The 20,230-nt window shown below is 40.2% G+C and overlaps 1 protein-coding gene across 2 annotated transcripts; it reads right to left on the bottom strand.

Annotated features, from left to right (window-relative positions):
* Positions 1–8,494: 8,494 nt before the first annotated feature.
* Positions 8,495–17,877, bottom strand: LOC149812629 (uncharacterized). Of its 2 annotated transcripts, none has more exons than XM_089990935.1 (4): positions 17,517–17,877; positions 17,244–17,434; positions 17,081–17,153; positions 8,495–8,804 (listed from the first exon to the last, which is right to left on the bottom strand). In XM_089990935.1, the coding sequence occupies exons 1-4, from the start codon at positions 17,740–17,742 to the stop codon at positions 8,647–8,649; spliced, it is 648 nt and encodes a 215-aa protein (XP_089847061.1). In that variant the 5' UTR covers positions 17,743–17,877; the 3' UTR covers positions 8,495–8,646. The 2 variants fall into 2 exon arrangements, with proteins under 2 accessions (XP_089847061.1, XP_089847062.1); XM_089990936.1 differs by having other exon boundaries at positions 17,085–17,153.
* Positions 17,878–20,230: the final 2,353 nt, after the last annotated feature.

Below are 20,230 nucleotides of genomic sequence, written 5' to 3'. Positions count from 1 at the left end.
CTCAATGGCAGACTGTAAAACCCTTCTGGTCTAACCATTCTCCTATGTCATGATCACATCTATTATGTTCAGAAGCAGCCGCTTAACCACCACTCCTATTTCATGATCCCTTCTTTAAAATTGTATGATACTGTTGAGGAGTAATAAACAGGAGGGTGTTGTAAAAGGTATAATAGTATGATGGCAATAAATGACACAAGATTGGTACCTTCTTCTCCAACAGTTTGTGGTGTTCATCTTTTGAAATTCATATTCAATTCTACCTGATCCACTGCACCCTTCTTTTCACTGCAGGGAGTCCTGGATCATCTTTTCAGACACGCCAAAGTTTTATTGGTTTTCCTTCTGCTTCTCTTGTATCTTTCTTCAACAAGCAATTTTGCATTTCTTCACAATTATTATTAGCCAAGTCTTTGGTACCAGAAAGGCCATCTGTACATACTGTCCATTCCAATAATGTGTTAAAAATTATGTATTGTGTCAGAGGCAGATTGAACACAAGAAAACTACAAAAGTTTTCATAACAAGGTGGCATAGGTGGGTCTATGAATTTGTCAAACTGTTTCTACCGTCATTTTTACAAATTAAGTATTGTGTTCTCATAAGGAATCACATTAATTAGACACTAACCAGAGAATATGGGTTTCTCTTTTTCTGTGGATTTGTTTGATTGCATATCATAGCATCCACTGCAAGTAATTATTCTAACCTAGCTATTGAAAGAAGGGATTGATTACTTGTAACTAAGCAAAACTTTCGTTTAGATGAAAAATCAAATGATTAAAGTTACATCGCTAACAAAAGAAAGATTGAAGCAAATTGAAATCATTCATGTGGGCTCCACTCATCTAGCAGGGGCAACCCATGAATGTCATCAAAGTTGAAGAGATCACACTTGTTTAAGATCCACTGGTTTGTGTACCTTGCTTCAAGGCCAAAAGCTGGGTGGGTGTCCTCTTCGGTTGGTGGGCAAGGGGATTTTTTTTAAAAGCCTCAAGGGGTTTGTTGTAGTGGGAGGGGGCCTTGGCCATTAGACCTAGGGGTGTCAACGGGTCTGGTTTACCCTGACCAAACCCTACAGGGTCCGAGTAAGGTGATAAATAATAAGACCCAATAAAGACCTGGGTCCGGACCCAAATGTCTGATTAATACATGGATTCGGGTATAGTTTGTGAAATTTTATATTAGACCTGGGCTCGACCCGAGTTTCGATTAAGACCCGTAAATTTTCAATGTAAAAATGATAAAAAATATTATTTTAGTGGATATGGTCTGGGTCTGGTTCATGTAGTTCATATCGGGTTTGGGTATGGTTTCTCTTTTAGTGGATCCGATTAGACTCTAGTCTAGACCCGATACCATACCCGAAAATTGGGCCTAAGTTTAGTTCTACTTGGGTCCAAACCAAACCCGACCAGTTGACACCCCTAATTAGACCCCTTTGCATAGAAGAAGGTGCAAGGGCATTATGTTTTTTGCTGGTGCCCAAGCAAGGCGACTCTCTAGGACAAGGGTTCATCACATGTTTACATCGCTGAGAAAACAACAGTAAGTGCAGCAAGAGGCATAGCTAGCGCAATTAGGTCTATTATCTGGGAGGTGGTTTTTCAGTTTCTCATGAAAAAACGAGATTGTATTTTACTAACGAGTGAGTGAAGTGGTTTTCTTTGTTATTAAACAAAATAAAATTAAATAATGCATTTTTATGCCATTTGATTAAGTACAAGAAAACTGTAGCAAAATTTTAAAAAACCTATAAGGCTTTCTTGTCCAACCTTCACCTGTCCACAGGAGAGAGAGAGAGAGAGAGAGAGAGAGAGAGAGCTCTTTGAAGCAACCATGTTAAAAACTGTATAAAAAAATATTAATGCTCATGAAGTGCTAGGGGGCTCTTGTGGGGCGTTTGTTACCTCCCACTCAAGAGGAAGCCTCTTTCTTTTGAAAGGCTTATTGAGAAAGTGCTTCTCTAGGAAGAGAGGTATGAACCTTTTTTGATAAAAAAACTGTTTTTTTTTTTTGCATTTATTGTATGAGTTCATCATATTTGATCATAAATATGTTTGTTTTATCTTTGTAGAAGGGCTCCACTTTTCTGGTAGGAGCAGCTAGTTCGGACCAATGTTATCTGTATCAGTATCAGCCCTCAATCGTTGGGCCACCGATTCAGCTGTATCGGATACTGATACTCAAAAATAATAAAAAATGATTGTGTCAATCATTACATGACACATGTTAAAATTCTTAGAATAATATTAAAAAATATTTTTTATATATTTTTATATTTATTAAAAAATAGCAGATTCAGGTCTGCAGCTTATCAAAACTAGGCCTATACCGATACAGGCTATAGACACCGATACTGATAACATTAATTGGGACGTTGTAGATTCAAAACCCAATGGTACAGTTGTATAACTGGTAGGTACAGACTAGCCCCAACTTGCCTTAAAAAAATGCCCTATTTCCTATTAATAGAGCCCCTTTCGTAGGGAAGTGCCTCAAAAAATATGCAATATTTTAGTCAAAATGAAAATAAAATAATAATAAATAGTAGTTGTGTGCCTTCTGGGTAGGAGGACGCGGGTAACATCTTTTCTATAAGAGTAAGGACTACATAAATTCAAAATTTCTTTAAATGTTTTAACGTGACATGTCGGTTTAAAAACAGCCGTAAAGAGAATAATTTTCCAATTAATACCCCCGTGCATATACTTTTTCTAAACAGTATAAATTACAATGTTGTCAACTATTTAATAAACATGGTTTTGGTTTGGGTTTGGGTTTGGGTTTGGGTTTAGGTTTATTTTCACATAAAAAATATTTAGTAAGCATGATTTAGGTTTTGAGAGAGAAATATAGTGTAAGCCTCTTTTCTTAAAAAATAGGGGTGGCAGTGGACCGCGGCTGTGTGGGGGACAAGCTCTCCACCCCTGTTCCGTCTCAAAATTTTGCCTTTTCATGAGTTTTGATTTTCACCTCCATCCTCGGTTCATTCTTCGTTTCATGTCCTTCATCTTCGTTCCAAACGAAGCAGATTTAGATGGATCTTCGTTTTTTCTTCGGTCCACTGCCATCCCTATGTCACTAGCAAGGTTGTTAAATGCGATGAGGCGAAGCGAACGCCTCGCTTCGCCTCTGAGGCGTACGCCTCTCACAACTGGTATGGAAGTGAAGCGGTGGGAGGGGAGGCAGGGAGCGGCGGAGGAGCAGTTGGCTGTCACGTGGCGGTGGATCCACCGGCACTTGGGGTTAGCACAGCCGACGAATCGGGCGGAGGAGGAAGACTTGGGAATGAAGGAGGGGGTTCTGAAAGTTGATGAGGGGCAATTTGCGCATCACCTTGAGCGTGCGCCTCGCCTCTGAGGCGTACGCTTCAGGTACTGAGGCGTACGCCTCTCACAACACTGGTCACTAGGTCAGACTTGTTGGAGGGAGGAAAGATGAGAGAAAAGAATCGTGACACTTAAAGTTAAAAAATGAATATATATATATATATAAGATTTAAATATTATTTTGTAAAATATTAAAAGTATATTAATAATTTTAATAACGGGGATCGGGGTGGGGGAAAGAGTAAGTCCAACCTCTCTTTCGTCCCTGCACGGGTTTTGATTTTCACCTCCATTCCTGATCCATTCTCCATTTCATGTCCTCCTTCTCAGCCCCATGGCGAACGGGTTTAGACTAATATCCGTTTCCTCAAATCCACTGCCATCCCTACAGAAAAAAAATTAAGAGAGAGAGAGAAAGAGTAGGGCCAAGTGACAGATTGTTCGATTAGATTCAATGCAAAAGCATCAGTCACATGCAGTTCCGGGCAACCTGGACCACAAGGGTGGGCCCACACATGCTTACTAAAATTGTGTGGGCCGGACCCTCTTGCTGTGTTTGTCGTTGAACCTGTCAGCTCCAACGGTCCCACCTCCTGGTGGTGGGGCCCCAGGGATTCTGTCTCGCTCAAATTCCCTGTGGGGACATAACTGTCATTTTCTGCTTTTCTGCCGACGTATGGTCCAGGTATACGGTTTTAGAGATACGGATATGGTTTAGGGCTTGACTCTATCATATACGGTATTCAGATAATGCGTTTGTTTTTGTGGTGGAAAATGGATGATTGAATGAGTAGGATCAAGAATAGATGATCCGATATATAGGGTCCATATCTGAATCTTATGGGTTATGGACCTAGGCTGTTAATGGGTCAAGTATGACAGATATACTGATCCAGATTGGATACCCAGATTTGGGCTTAATGTAATGGGTCTGACAATTAATTGGTTTGAATCCACAAGATCCGAGCAGAGGTGGACCTTTGTCTGGATTTGGATCCACCTGTTCCGGATCAGGTTCAATTTGTTGACAGACCTACATTTTTTTTTTGATATTTACACAGAGAAACCACCCTCAAGAACAGAGACCTAACCGCGCTGGCTTTGCCTGCCATACTGGCAGGTCCATCCACCCAAGTCAGGTCCGAGCAAGTGGTCCTTTTATCAGGCTCAGGCTGATTTACTGTCATAAGAAGATTTACGCATTTGGAAAAGTGGCAGCTGCAAATTCCTGGATTTGGCAACTACCAACTATGGGAGGTGGTGGTTACCAAAATCCAGATTTTAGTTCAAATACAAGGGGGGAAATGGTCTCACCTCCTTTTATAAATGCATAAACTGCCTCCTCAACGTCATCCTTCCAAACAGCCACGACTAAGGTAGTTGGACCAAGTTTTTACCAAATGCTTAAACTCGATTCAATCCCAGCTACCGGTTTCCAAACAGATCATTAAGGCTTCTGCAGTGAAAAAGTGCTTGCTGATAATGTGTTAAAACATACATAGATTAGGACTCGTTCAAGTACTTCGATACAAATGAAATTGTTGTCGTAGGTTGAAGTCAAAATTAAGACCAAGATATCTGAAGACTTGGTTAATGGAGAGACCGGGTCCATCTATCCTGAGTCAAGCAGTTGACTTGGCGTGCTGTTGACCATGGCCTATGGGTCATGATCCAATACTGGTTAATACCAAAATCCACCCGGTCTAATAGATCTACTAACCTATGCTCCTAAAATGGAATGTGTGTTTGACCTAAAAACTTGAGGCGTGTTTGGCATTGGCAAGACCCCTTGGGGAACTTGGAATAGTCCTGGCCTATATTTCAGCTAGGGGTGGCAATTTCTGACACGACCCGCCAACCCGCCTCTTAGGCGGGTTCGGGTTGGGCTTAAGCCAACCCGTTTAATAAACGGGTCGACCCGCGTAACCCGTTTATTAAACAGGTCGGGTTCGGGTTGGGGGTATGCCAACCCGGCTGACCCGTTTAATAAACGGGTTAGGCGGGTGGGTCAACCCGCCAACCCGTCTGCCCGACCCGCCAACCCGACCCGCCAACCCGCCTGCCCGACCCATCAACCCGACCCGTCAACCCGTCAACCCGACCCGCCAACCTGCCTACCTGCCAACCCGATCCGTCAACCCGCCAACCTGAAAACCCGTTTACCCGACCCAACCCATTTATTAAATGGGTTGGCGGGTCGTGTCGGGTTACCCGTTTATTAAATGGGTCGGGTTCGTGTTTGCCACAGCCGACCCGTTTAATAAACGGGTCGAGTTCGGGTTGAGGTATGCTGACACGCCAACCCGCCAACCCGACCCGATTGCCACCCTAATTTCAGCCTAGTCAGGGTGACAAGGAGTTTTTTTTTTTTTTATGGCGAAGTACCCTCACCAAGAACCGGGTCACTTAATGGGCCTGCCCCTACAAGGTAAACCCGGGCCGATCTTGAATCGGGTTAGGGCTTGAACAAGTAGCACTGCAAGAAAAATACGCAATGGCGACGGATGCTATCCGCCGTGACGGTGCAAGGGCTTGAGTCCACAACGGTTTTTTTTTTATTGGCTTGATCTAGTTGGGTTGGATAGGGATTTGAGCTATATTTAGGGCATATCGGATAGGTGTATAGGTAGGTGTTGGGGTTGATTAGAACAGCACTAGCCCATGCAGGCCATTACGTTGGGGACCAAGGTTGGCCCCAATCAGGAAAGCGGGCACCAAAGATTGGCTTGCTGCTGCAACTTTAGAATGCCCTTGCACGAACTAATTTGCCATGAAAGAAGACCAGCAACAATGACAGATGGACCTGTAAAGAGGCCAATGAGGCTTGGGCCTCAGGGCCCCTGGGCCCAAAAAAATTTTAGGGGCCCATTTTTAAGGTCCGAGCTCCCCTATTTTTATTTAATATAATATAAATATTTGGAATATTATATTTGTTTAATGTGAATGCAAATCTTATTGTTATTTTGATTCTTTAAAAAAAATTCGGAGGCGCTGCCCCCGAACTCCTACTATTAATAGGGGACCCATTTTTTCCTTCCGTCTCAGGCCCCATAAAACATAGGTACGGCTCTGGGAAGTTGCCATGGTTTGATGCGATGAGTTTGCTTGATGAATCTAAAAATCCAACAGGACCATCCCTCGAATCGTTCGTGCAAATGAATCGAGGTGACAAACCCACTCTAATACCAACTAATGTAAATCTGATCTCAGATTTACATAAAAATCTAACCAACTACGAGGTTATTTAGGAAAAAACAGGAACTAGCTATGAAAGAAAATGCAGAAAAATAACTGAAATTAATTTAGGAAAATAATGAGAGATTAAAGTAAAACTGAATTCAATCAACTGATTAACTACAAAATCTCTTACCTATCCAACAACAACAACAACAACACCTTCATCCCAAAACAATTGGGGTCGGCGATATGAACCAAAAAAGAAAATCATTCTGGGTCTTCCACATGAATCCTTCTCCTCCAATCATTTCTATCCAATGCCATGTCCTCGGTGAGGTTCAAAGCTTCTTAGTCTGCTTTAAAGATAAAACTTATCCTAAAAATATGAATCAGCCACAATGATCCAATATCCAAATACAAAGTTCTGAACAATAAAATAACCCATATCTAAGATGGATCTGAATGCACCCTACTAGACTAGGTTTGCATTGCTTCGCTCCTGCATCCGCTTGGTTCATTTACCAGCCCTACTTGTGTGCAGGTGCTTTCAACTGGTGGACTCCGTGAGGTCTTGGGTGTCGATGACCCCACCGATCGTGTCCTCAACCCGGAGTTTTACCCATTAAGTGACCTGGATCTCGGTGAAGGTTCCTTTGTCATAAAAAAACAATAATTTTGAAATGGAGTAACAGGCGAGCTACAGATAGCCACAAGTGGTGGTGATAATGGTGGAGGCAATAATTGTGGATAATGGTACTTATTAGAAGATTATCGCCAACTATGACCAAGATTTAGGGCTGTCAATAAGTTGGGCATCCAACCCGTCATGCACCCGAACCTACTTAAATACCAAATAACCCCCAATTCAAGTGGTAGGGTAGGAAAGATATGAGCAGGGATCCAGGGAGGGGCTATGTGCCATGGCTAAGTGCCATAGCCACAGCATTTCATGTGAGGCCTGCACTCTGAAACTGTGGGCCTCATGCAATGCTGGCATGTAAACATGATAAACAAATATTGTTTTACAAGATATGACCTGGGTCTGGTTCATGTAGTTCTTATCGGGTCCGGGTATGGTTTCACTTATGGTGACTCCGATTAGACTTGGGTTCAGAACTGATACTATACCCGAAAATCGAGGCTAGGTCTGGTTCCACCTGGGTCTGAACCAAACCTGACCCGTTGACACCCCAAAATACACTTGCTGGTTTGATGAAATACTGGCACTCGATTGGTTGTGTGCTTTTTGGTTATGGATCCCAATCCTTGCTCTGAATAGCAATGCACCTGGTTGAATGCTCATTTTTATTTTTTTTACTTTTTTGGATAACTAGAGAAAGTAACTTCACTCACTCGTGAGCTCATTGGTGTAAAAAGCTCTAGGTCTCCTTCACCCACCAGGGAGTACACCCAACTTTAGTCTTGCTGCAAATGACGTGCACTCATGGGTTTTTGAACTCATGACATCCCTTCAGCTTAGTAACATTCACAAGTTGGTCCCACCAGATGAATGTAGCCCTCATGAGCCGATTGAATGCAAATTTTCTATACGCAATAAGAGTGGCATATCTCTCGTGACCATTTTTTTGAAAGGCAAGCTCCGGTTAGGCAGACCCCTGCCAGTTATTATTTAACGTACCACTGGGGTTTGAACCTGCAATGTCCCACTACAAAGAGACGTGCACTGACAGCTCCTACCAATCACGTGGAGGCCCCGTCGGTACTCTGATGTCTTGCCTGCACAAATAGAACCTGAATTCGGGCTGATGATGGCATGGTTTTAAAACGAACTAGATCCATTTTGACTCAATATGGACCCATAAAATTTTGGCCTGATTGCAAAAACACAGCATACTTCTCATCTTTATAAAGGTTTTGATAAGGTCAGGATCCAAATCTACATGGAATTGAATGGTGCTCGAGTTTTGGATCTGGAGAAGTGGATCATGAAACCATTAAGGACTTTAAAGACTTGGGAGAGTGATAAAGAGAGCAAAAAAAATAAAGTGATTGGATTTTCTTTTTCTCATTGTATGATTTGAAGTAGATATTACAAAAGGAAACAATGTGAATAATCACCAACATTTATACATATCATATGAAACCTTTTCATCTTCCCTGTCCACAGACAAGCTGATTATGTCTCTCTCCAAACGGAGAGAATGCCTTGAGCAGCCAACCTTTTCTCCACCCAGAAGATTACATGTTTGGCAGTGATTTTCTTTTCATCAACCAGGAAGGGCTCTACAGTGCTAGGTCCAGAACCATATGAAGACAAGGAAAACCCTTTTGGACCTGCCAGTAACAGCACAAGTGAGGGGAACGCACACACACACACACACACACACACACACAAAGCATTCAAATTAATTGCTTGAAGTATTACTGATCTGTCAGAAGCTGTCACAAAGGAATATAGGATGGGAAAAGGACCCTACAGAGCCTATTTTAAAGAGAACTTTAAGGAATATGTGAGTTATTACTGTTGTAAATTCTGTCATTAACCATTCCTTTACTAATGAAACACAGCCTATTGTGAGAGTTTTTGGTTTCTTCAGTTTTGAGCTTAATAACGTCTCATACTCTGGAAAGTTGTTCACATCAAAAGCTACTATCGTGGAGGCTTTAGGAAGTGTACCAGCTACTGTCATGTTGCTACTGCTAATAAAGAGGCTAAGAATCTGCACGATTGTTCAACGAAGTAAACTTAGCTGTTCATTTTTATCTCAGCAGCAAAGATTATTTAAGTACAAACCAGTTGGGAAGCTTCTTAGATAGGTAGGAAGCTCACTTCCCGGAAACTCGTTTTGGAAGCGCGGTACTCCTCGCTTTTGAAACTTGATGAGAACCTCGATTCCCTCAGGCTTCTCCTATACTTTTCACACGCTTTATCTATTCTTTTCATATGTTCTCTTACTCAACTTTTTATGTTTTTTATGTATTTTCTCTCTTCTCACTCACTTCCACTCGCTTTCTTTAAGTAGTTGTCATTTTTAGATTTTGTTAAAATTTAATTCTTACACTAAAAAAATCATGAAATATAATATTAGTCACTTTTATTTTAGTTTTTATTTGTATTTCATTTTGATTCCCATTCAATTCTTATATTTCTTTTTTGATTCCTCGTCTTCTGTTTTCTATACATTTTAAAATGCAGCATTTCTCGCTTTCACTGCCAGTATCTTTTTTGCTTCCACTTTCTAGTCTGATAACCTTGGTACAAACCATAGTTGTCACACGAGTGCAAGGTATGGGTACATGAGAGCTTAAAAAGTTTCAGGTACGTTTTTATTTGAAACGCATATTGAAATGAGTTTATAACAAACATTGATATGGTTTCTAAAAGAATTGGTACAAGTTTCTAAAAAGCTCATACAAAGTATATATTCTTGTAAAGATGCATATAAATTAAAATAATTAAATATACATATAAAATCATTCATTATTGTACAGTAAATTCTTAATAAATCATAACATTTAGAAGTCTTACTGAAAATAGTGTCTTCATAAAATAAAAAGCATTGTTTGCATGCAGAGATGTTAATAGAAACGATTTTGATAGTCATTTATAATGTAATAGAAACAAGTTTCTATGGCAGATGGTACGTGCTGGTTGAATAATTGGAATGAGTTTCTTAAAAGTTCGATACTTCCATTTACAGTTTCCAAAGTGAGTTTCATAACGTTATCAGGTGAAAGTATGCCTGATATGGGTGTATTGAGTACCAATGCAACTATAACACAAACTACAACGTTTTAGCTTGAGGAAATTAACTTTCCTTTGAAAATTGCATCTATAAGGGCTAGTCTAGATCTACAATCAAATATAATCAATTGAAACAAGATGAAGAACAGGCAAGATGTTGTGGCTCCAAAGCTTGGGAGGTTTAGTTTTCCCATGGTGGAATCTTAAAGACAAAACTATAGATTGAACTAACCAACCACTGGCAAAAAAAGAACCGAGAATTATGCAATATCCTTTTGGTTGAGGACAATTATATACGGGTTTATCATCATCATCATCATCATCATGCCTTTTTCCATCTACAAGTGATACACTCATCTAGTCGATTCTCTCTCCTTTCCTATGTATAAAACATTTGAATCATTCCACTTGTCTTCATTTCATACAGCCTGTCATAACCTCCTTCCAATTTTTCAAGCACCTTAGGCCTCCTCCCTTTTGGGACCTTTAGATTCAAAGCAAATTCCAAGGAAAGAAACTTTCACTACAAAAAATTTCATCTTTATTGGCACGAAAATCACGCCAGTAAAGGCATGGCTAACGCCAGTAAAAGGCTTTACTCGTGCTACGCCATAGTAGATCTTGTCAGTAAAGCCTTTACCAATAAAAATCTCTTTATTGGAGAGATTTTCGAGCCAATAAAGAGATTTTCTAGCATTTATTTTGAGCTCAACATCCCATGGAAAACGAGGGAATGCATTCTTAACCAGCTCCTAAGGTTGCCATCTTTCCTTAAATCAGGAATTCTGTACTTCTAGGTATTTGAGAGGGATAAAATTCTCTATTCCATGAAATGAGCTGTTCAATTCAAATGAATCAAACACGCTACTATAGATCTTCTATGCTTCTTTTTTACTCTGTTTTACGTCTAGGCTATTTGGGAACCTACAAAGGCTGACATCTCTCAAGTAATTAAATCATGCCAAGACGAAAACAAGTCAAAATTCTCTCTTGGCATCAAACATTATCTTGAGGGCACGCCAATCTATTGAGTGACAAGGGAACTACCCTCGAGTGTACCGTACTCTCTAGGAGGATTTAACCCATTCATTCACATATTTTTTTGTGGATCAAGCTTTACGAATATGATCTATATTATTTTTTCCGTCAAAAACATGTTTAGATCATTCAATTGTGTTGTGTGAACTGATATTTTAAGGACTACAAAAATCAAAAGTACAATGCATCAAAATTTCAGTATTAAAGCAATCATACTTTTTCATCAAAACCACCTTATTGAAAGTGCATGTCCTGATAAATGGACCACGTTGAATACAATGGTGGGGTCAAATTGGTCAAATAAAGGTCGCACATGAAAGATTCAGCCAAAGAGTATTTTACCTCATATTATAATAACCTGAAACTTCCTGCTACATGGGAAAACTTGCTTACCCGAAGCTTTAGAAGCAGAAAACTTCTGGCTTTCCCAAAAAGAAGGAAAGCTTTGGGAAACATGCTTTCAAAAGATGAGAAACTTGTTTCTCTTTAATGGGAAGCTCATTTCCTCTTCGTTTCCTAAATTGATTTCACTGTGCTTTCTTAAAGTTTTCCCTCACTTCTTACATTTTGCACATTGTGTTCTTATCATTTCTTATTTACTTCTGCCCCCCTCTTCATATTGCTTTGTATATATTTTCTTTTCATTTTTCATGCGTGTCCTGTTGGACATTTTGGGTATGGGTCCAACCCATCCGGGGAGTTAAGAGGAGTTGGTGGGTGGAGGTTAAGTGAATGTGGTGAGAACACATTCACATAACCACCCCTATCTCCCATTATAAAAGGAGAAGGGTGGGGTTGTACATATGATGAGAGCCGTCAGCCACCAACACCCATATTGCCCACATTCTGGTATTAGTATTGGGTTCAGGGTCCTGCTCACCATCGACTTAAGGCCTAGGCTCATCGTGGGCGTTGATAGATTGAAGAGAACGTTGAGCACTCGCACATCATTTTAATGACATCTATAGGTATGCATTTATATTTCAGTTTTGTTCATACAAATACATCTATATTGGGTTATAGGGTCATTAGCGCGGTTTCTAAAAGAGAAAAGCATTGTACCTCAATATACCATGCCTGGTAGGGCTTACCAGAAATAGTTCAAGTGATATTAAATCACTCAAACCTTCCCCTGACCTTGTGGGGTGAAGCTCTTAAGACAACATTGCATATTTTGAATAAGGTTCCTACGAAGATTGTTCAGAAGACTCCTTACGAGTTATGGAAAGGTAGAGAACCTTCTTTATCATATATGTGCATATGGGGATGTCCAGCTGAAGCTAAATTGTATAATCCACATATAAAAGCTTTTGATCCTAAGACGATTAGTGGATTTTATCATATATGCACATATCTAGGAAGGTCAAAGAGTTTTAGGTTTTATTGTCCATCTCATACACCATCGATAGTGAAAATAGATAAAGCGAGATTTCTTGACAATAGTTCTATTGAGATAGATGCACCTCAAAATATTGATTTTGAGAAAATGCAGGATTCAGGTTCCATACCTGCAAAGGAGAATAACCTAGTTTTCTTGTCATTGTTCATTTAGATAATGTTAGAGAAACACTACAAGAAAAATGTTAATTAGCGACGGAAATTTGCGACGGATTTTTTCCGTCGCAAATTAGCGACGGATTAGCTAGAGAAAACTTTCTTCATGAATCCGTCGCTAAGTAGCGACAGATTAGCGATGAAAGTTTTCTCTAGCTAATCCGTCGCTAATTAGCGACGGATTAACGACAACAATTGTTTCGTCGCTAATTCTCAATACCGAAAAAACATTTTAGCGAGGGATTTAGCGACGGAATTTTTCCGTCGCTAATCCGTCGCTAATTAGCGACGGATTAGCGACGGAAAAATTCCGTCGCTAAATCCCTCGCTAATTTTCGATTTAAACCGAGCGCGAAATTTTCCCTCTCTCCCTTTCGAAATTTAAATCGATCACACTCGATTTAAATCGATCGCACTCGATCTCTTTCTTTATTATTATTATTCAACAGATCGCTTTCCTTTTTGTGAAGTGAACGAGGGCGGACTCATCGGCGTGTTGCATTCAACGAAGCAGGCCGCGGTGTTGAAAAGCAGGAAAGGGAAGGAAATCGTGCTTGACGCCCATGAGCTTCTCCATGAGCTCAACACCACGCAAAATCGCCTCGTCACGACCGAGGCCCATCTCTCCGAGGTGCAGAACCAGCTTCACTCCTCCAACACCCTCCTCGAGAACCTGCTCACGGAGCTGGCTCGGCTGAAGGAGTCGCTGCCGGAACGGGGGAGCAATAGCGGCCAGAACGACCCCGTGGTCCTTGAACAATATGATGGTGCCAAGACAGATCACCTGGCTGGTTGGGGCCCCGATGTCCCCGACGAGGTGAGGAACGTGGTGGGTCCGCACAAGCTGCCGCTGGGTTTCTCGCCCACCTTCGGCTCCGAGGAGATCTACCCACCGGTGGGTCACGCCTGCCGACGGTTCCAGGAGGAGCTGAAGCAGTACATGTCGTACGACATCGGGGGGACGTGCCCGGCGGACGACATCTTTGCGCAGCGGCTGATGATCAAGGGGTGCGAGCCCTTGCCCCCGAAGGCGGTGCCACGCAAGGTCTGCCTTCGGCGTCGTCGTCCTCCGGTTCACGGAGGACGACGACGCTGGTTCACAGAGGACGACGATGCCTGTCGGGTGCGGTATAAGTCCGGCTTATTGCTGCCGGAATACCGCCCGACAGGGATCATTTTTTTTTATTTTTTATTTTTTAAATTTAGCGACGGATTAGCGACGGATAATGTCCGTCGCTAATCTGTCGCAAATTAGCGACGGAATTAACGACAAATAAGTTTTTTCGCTAATTAGCGAGCAAAAATTCGCGATGGCCTCTATCCATCGCTAATCCGTCGCTAATCCGTAGCTAAACTGTTTAGCGACGGCTTAGCGATGGATTAACGATGGATATAAGCCGTCGCTAATCCATGATTTTCTTGTAGTGAAAGTTCAGTCAATGAACATCAATCCTAAATAGAGCAAGTTATTCATGAGAATATACAACAACAACATGATACATAAGTTCATTTTTAACCACCTATAGCACGTGTATGGAGGTCTATGAAGACCAAAAAATCTGCTTTCCATCCAAACTATGTGTTGTATTTGCAAGAGTAATAATTTCATAGATATTGATGATGATTCATTTACCTTTGCAGAAACCATTAAAAGTGAAAGATTAACACATTGAATCAATGCCATGAAGAAAGAACTTTACTTTATGACAAATAATCAAGTATGAGATCTTGCACCTCAACCTGATGGAGTTAGACTTGTTTGTTGTAAGTGGGTATATAAGACTAAAACATACTCTAAAGGTTAAGTGAAGAGATACAAGGTTAGGTTTGTTGCAAAATATTTCACACAGATAGAGAGCATTGATTATAATGAAACTTTTTCTCCTGTCTCAACTAAGGAATCATTGAGAATAATCATGACCCTCGTAACTCATTTTGACTTAAAGCTACATCAAATAGATGTAAAAACTGTCTTCCTGAATCAGAATCTGAAAGATGAGGTATACATGCAAAAACCTCATGGTGTCAGTGTAGATGACTCAAATCATTTAGTTTACAAATTGAATAAGTCAATTTATAGACTTAAATAGGCCTCCCACCAGTGGTATAAAAAGTTCAATCAGGTAATTATGAACTTTGGATTCACTAAAAATATTGTTGATTAGTGTATTTATATAAAGACTAGTGGGAGTAAGTTCATAATTTTGATTTTATACGTTGACGATATTTTTCTTGTAACTAATAATTTAAGTTTATTACACGAGACAAAAGATTTTTTTTTTCTTATTTTGATATGAAGAACATGGGTGAGGCCACTTATATCCTTAGATTCAATATTTGTTGTGACATAACTAAGGGTGTTCTTGGCTTCTCTCAAAAATCTTATATCCTTAAGGTTCTTAAAGGATATGGGATAGAGAATTGTTCTCGTGGTTCGTCACCCATAGTGAAAGGAGATAAATTGAGCTTAAAGGATTGTTCTCAAGATGATAATAAAAATGCTTAGATGACAATTGTCCCATATGCTACAACGGTTGGGAGTTTGCAGTACGCGCAGACCTGCACACGACCTGATATAGCATTTGTTGTAAGAATGTTTGTTTGATATGAGTCAAACTCATGCATTGCGTACTAGAAAGCAGTGAAAAAAGTCATGCGCTATCTACAAGAAACGAAGGACTACATGTTGACCTAAAGAAAAGCTGACTACCTAGAGGTCATTGGATACTCTAATGCGAACTTAGGAGAATGTCTTGACAGTAGAAAATCCACTACTGGATACATCTTCCTATTAGCAGGTGGTGTCGTCTCATGGAGAAGTGAAAAGCAATCTATAATTGTTGCTCATACCATGGAGGCAAAATTTATTGCTCTATACAAGACTTCGTTTTAGGCCATTTGGATAAGAAACTTCATTATGGGTCTTGTTATTGTGAATTCTATTGAGAGACCACTAAAGATCTTTTGTGATAATGAAGCAGTCGTGTTCTTCTCAAATAACAATTGCTCAACCTCGTAACGTCACATTGAGTTAAAATATTTTATTATTCAAGAAAGGACTGAGAATCATCTTGCATATATTGATATAATTGGTACGAAAGAAATGACTGCATATCTCCTTACTAAAGGGTTAGCACCGAGATTGTATTCTCAACATGTAAAGGAGATGTGTCTTTTTTTATTCTTTCTGATGTATAACAATACATTATATGTGATCCCATTTGTGAATGAATTCTCTATGACTTTATGTATTGTTGATATTGCATAAAGGATCTCTCATATGGTTAAAGAGAATAGCAGAATAACAATATTAATTGGATTATGTATTATTGATTTTGCATAAAGGATCTCTCATTTGGTTAGAGAGAATAACAGAATAACAATATTAAATGATCAATAAAATGGGTTAGAGACCAACCTATTCATAAAGGTAATCTTAACATGTTAAAGCATTGAAAATGAATTATATTATAGTACATGAAAATATGATATTTCATAAAAAGATGTTCATCTCCATAACTTATGATTCATTTCTTATGATACAGGATAACATGTGAACCCATTAAATCGAGATAACTGTAGTGACCTCGATTTAGTGCACTTTTAGTGTCAATGGGTCAAGTGGGAAAATGTTAAACATTTGAGGTCTGAGTCCAACCCATCAAGTGACCCGATTTGACACTATTAGTGGGCTGGTTAGTGAAGAGTTAAGAAGAGTTAGTGGGTAGAGGTTACGTGAATGTGGAGAGACCACATTCATGTAACCACTCTTATCTCCCATTATAAAAAAAGAGGGGTGGGGTTATGCGTATGATGAGAGCCATCAGCCACCAACATCCATATTGCTCACATTCTAGTATTAATATTGGGTTCAGGGTCCTCCTCATCATTGACCTAAGGCCTAAGCTCATCGTGGGTGTTGATAGGCCGAGGAGAATGCCTAGTACACACTCATTGTTTTAATGGTGTCTACAGGTATGCATTTATATTTAGGTTTTGTTTATGCTAATATGCCTGTATGTCCTACTTTCCGCTTCACACTACTTTCTAACGCTCTCTCTTTTGTGCCACTTGCTTCTTATATCAATTTTATTTCTTGGTAACTTTGTAGTGTAGCTAACAGTTTCCCATTAAAACCATTTCAGTATATGCATAAATGCAACTACATGAAGATGCAATTCTTTAATCTATATATATATATATATATATATATATATATATATATATATATAGAGAGAGAGAGAGAGAGAGAGAGAGAGAGAGAGAGCAGTACCTACAAGAGCACCACTAGGGAAGAACGCCCAAAAAGTATAACGCACACCATTGTTCACAAACGAACCCTCTAACTGCAACACCACCAACAGGAGTTAAAACACTGAAAACAGAGCAACCAAACACTCACAAAACAAGAAAAGAAGAGACCAACAGCGACCAACCTGATTGTCATGGAAGGAGAGCTCCACTTCCGAGAGCTCCTCCTCTGCCTCAAGTATCGCCTTCAGAGGAGGGATGACGTCTTCCACCATCAGCTCCGGCAAGGGCTTCTCCGGAAGCTTCGCCGGAGGTGCACGCTTCAGCTTCGCCGGAGCTTCTTTCACGGCCAGCTTCTCTTCCTTCGCCTCGGCAACTAAAAGATCATGCCATAAACGAAATTGTAAGGGTCGATCTTCTGAAACAGCAAAAGTCAAGGCATATTCCCGTCATCTTACCAGTTGAAGCCGATGAGGACTCTTGCTGTACAGCAGAGCAGACGAAGGCTTCAGTGCGAATCCGTTGCCAGGATACCACCATCGCTTTTCGGGATGTTCTGAGTCCCCTGCATCTGTGGTCTTCGTTTGACGGAAAACAGGAAGAGGTGGCCGGGAGACCGGTTGGTCTTCCCAACTTGGCGCATCTTAAAGATGGGGAGTGGACGTTTATTGAATGGGTGGCCATTTGCCGGTCTCTCCGCACCGGAAAATCACGCCGGAAAAAAGAGTGGTCGGATTTAGATTTGGAATTCCGGCAGCATCTGTTGCTGGTGAAAGTTGAGATACTGTTGGTGTTGAAACTTTCCGGGTTCTCTCTCTCTCTCTCAAAGGACAAAAACGAGTGGCTTGAATTCCTTGTGGATTGCGATCCTTAAACATATTCTGTGGCTCTCCATTTTCATTTCATCTCGATCGTTGTTGGTGCACTCGATTGTACCGTACCTTCTAGTAGAGAGGCGAGGTTGTCAAGTTCATGTGACCGATCTATCCCTGTAAATTGTAATTGTTTTTTTTAAAGCTTTTCAGAAATTTTACTTCCGTGATGTGATCATATAATTGACTGGTCCAAAATATTTTCATGGATATACTATGCAGGTGATCAAGGTATGTTTGAAGACTTGTCCAATGAATAACTAAATGACCAAAAAAGACAACAGAACATTAGTTCTTTTCTATCAGTTTCAAGTTCAATATTTATTTGGACCGTACTCAAATGCTATGTGCCAAATGTCTGTTGTTTGGTGACGATGTGCAGACAATTGCCGGTGACATTGAGGGTGAAAATCTAGAGGGCCGATATAGAGAAGTCTATCCGAAAGAAAACAGGATGGTGGGAGAGGGTGGTGTATGTTCGCCCCCGATGATTCATTGAATCCCACGTTTGTGTTCGGGGGTCGAATGAGCGCCACGTATTTATGCATATGGGGCTCGTATTCCCGTGTATGATGACATAACTTTGCATCGGACTCTGGTGTTGTTGCAAAGACTTAATCACCCTTACTTGCTTTTCTTGACCTGAAATGATGGTTCGAGGAAATGACAAAAATATCCTTTATTCAAAAGTTGGGAAACTACGGTTCGAGAAAAGGACAAAAAAATCCTCCATCTAGAAAGTTTGATGTTAACAATTTAAAGTGGAGACGTTCCCTATTCATTAAACTCATGCGCCATTTGTTGTAACAGTAACTCTCATTATCAACCCAAACTTTGCCTTCGTCTCCAGTCGAGGTTTCCGCCTTGTTTTTTATCCTGTTTTACAACACATTGTCGCCTTCTCGTGCCTACCTTGTGTTACAAAACATTCCACTTTCTTCTCTTCTTTTTCGTTGTTGTTAGGCATTATGGAAGAAAACAATGATGCACAAACATTCCAACCAGTGCCATTAAGGCGGCGTGAGTAGCTTTCCATCTCATCATGCTATCGATGAAGAAGGCATGTCGTCTTGTGTGTCATTAAGGCATTGTTTGGTTATTGCAGGTAGATTTTTTTCTTACGATGGTTGGAAACTTATCGATATTTGTAAGACGTTGGGACCTGTTGACAAGAATTCTTGTTTACACGTGCTAGGAAGGGCCTCTACCCCATCCGGTATCCTACATTCACTCATTATATGCATTGTATCTCAAACCCCTGTATTAGTAACATACTCCCATTTTTGTGAGATATATCTTTGTTAGTTAATATCGATTTGTTTACTATTTTGCTCGATTTCTTCCGTATCGATTTGTAATTTATTGTGCGATATATTTATCGACCTTTTAGATATTATGGTTTTGTATTGTCGAGTTGTAAGTTATTATGCTGAACTGTCGTATCGATTTTCAATATATTATTCGATATTCATACCGCTTTGTAAGATATTATATATTTTGTAATATGTATTTCTAAGATATTTGTACACAGACTATGAAAATGTGTGCGTGCAGAAACACATCGTTACACGCATGCGGGGGCGATTTTCGCATTCATACCGCTGCTCTGTCAATGATTTCTATTGAACTCGCTTTACAGCCTCGTGGATATAATGAGAGCGTTATCGTCAACACACATGTACGACATGTATCTTTTATTGGCACGGTAAGTGACAACTCTATGCTCAGTATAAGCAAATATCAAACCACACTTGCTTTGATACTGTCATTCATTAAATCATTGCTTTGACTTGCTTAACCTTATCGGTATCTGTTGTTATATGCATCCTGATTAAATCATAGTAAACGTATGCGCTTGATATATTGCTTACAAAACATTCCACTTTTTTCTCTTCTTTTTCGTTGTTGTTAGGCATTATGGAAGAAAGCAATTATGCACAAACATTCCAACCAGTGCCATTAAGGCGGCGTGAGTAGCTTTCCATCTCATCATGCTATCGATGAAGAAGGCATGTCGTCTTGTGTGCCATTAAGGCATTGTTTGGTTATTGCAGGTAGATCTTGTTCTTACGATGGTTGGAAACTTATCGATATTTGTAAGACGCTGGGACCTGTTGACAAGAATGCTTGTTTACACGTGCTAGGAAAGGCCTCTACCCCATCAGGTATCCTACATTCACTCATTATATGCATTGTATCTCAAACCCCTGTATTAGTAACATACTCCTATTTTTGTGAGATATATCTTTGTTAGTTAATATCGATTTGTTTGCTATTTTGCTGCAAACACTAATTGATAT

This window comes from Nuphar pumila, chromosome 16 (genome assembly GCF_984573655.1).
Source record: "Nuphar pumila chromosome 16, dmNupPumi1.hap1.1, whole genome shotgun sequence".
In the NCBI taxonomy this organism is placed as follows: Eukaryota; Viridiplantae; Streptophyta; class Magnoliopsida; order Nymphaeales; family Nymphaeaceae; genus Nuphar; species Nuphar pumila.
This window is presented reverse-complemented; position numbering and strand designations above follow the sequence as displayed.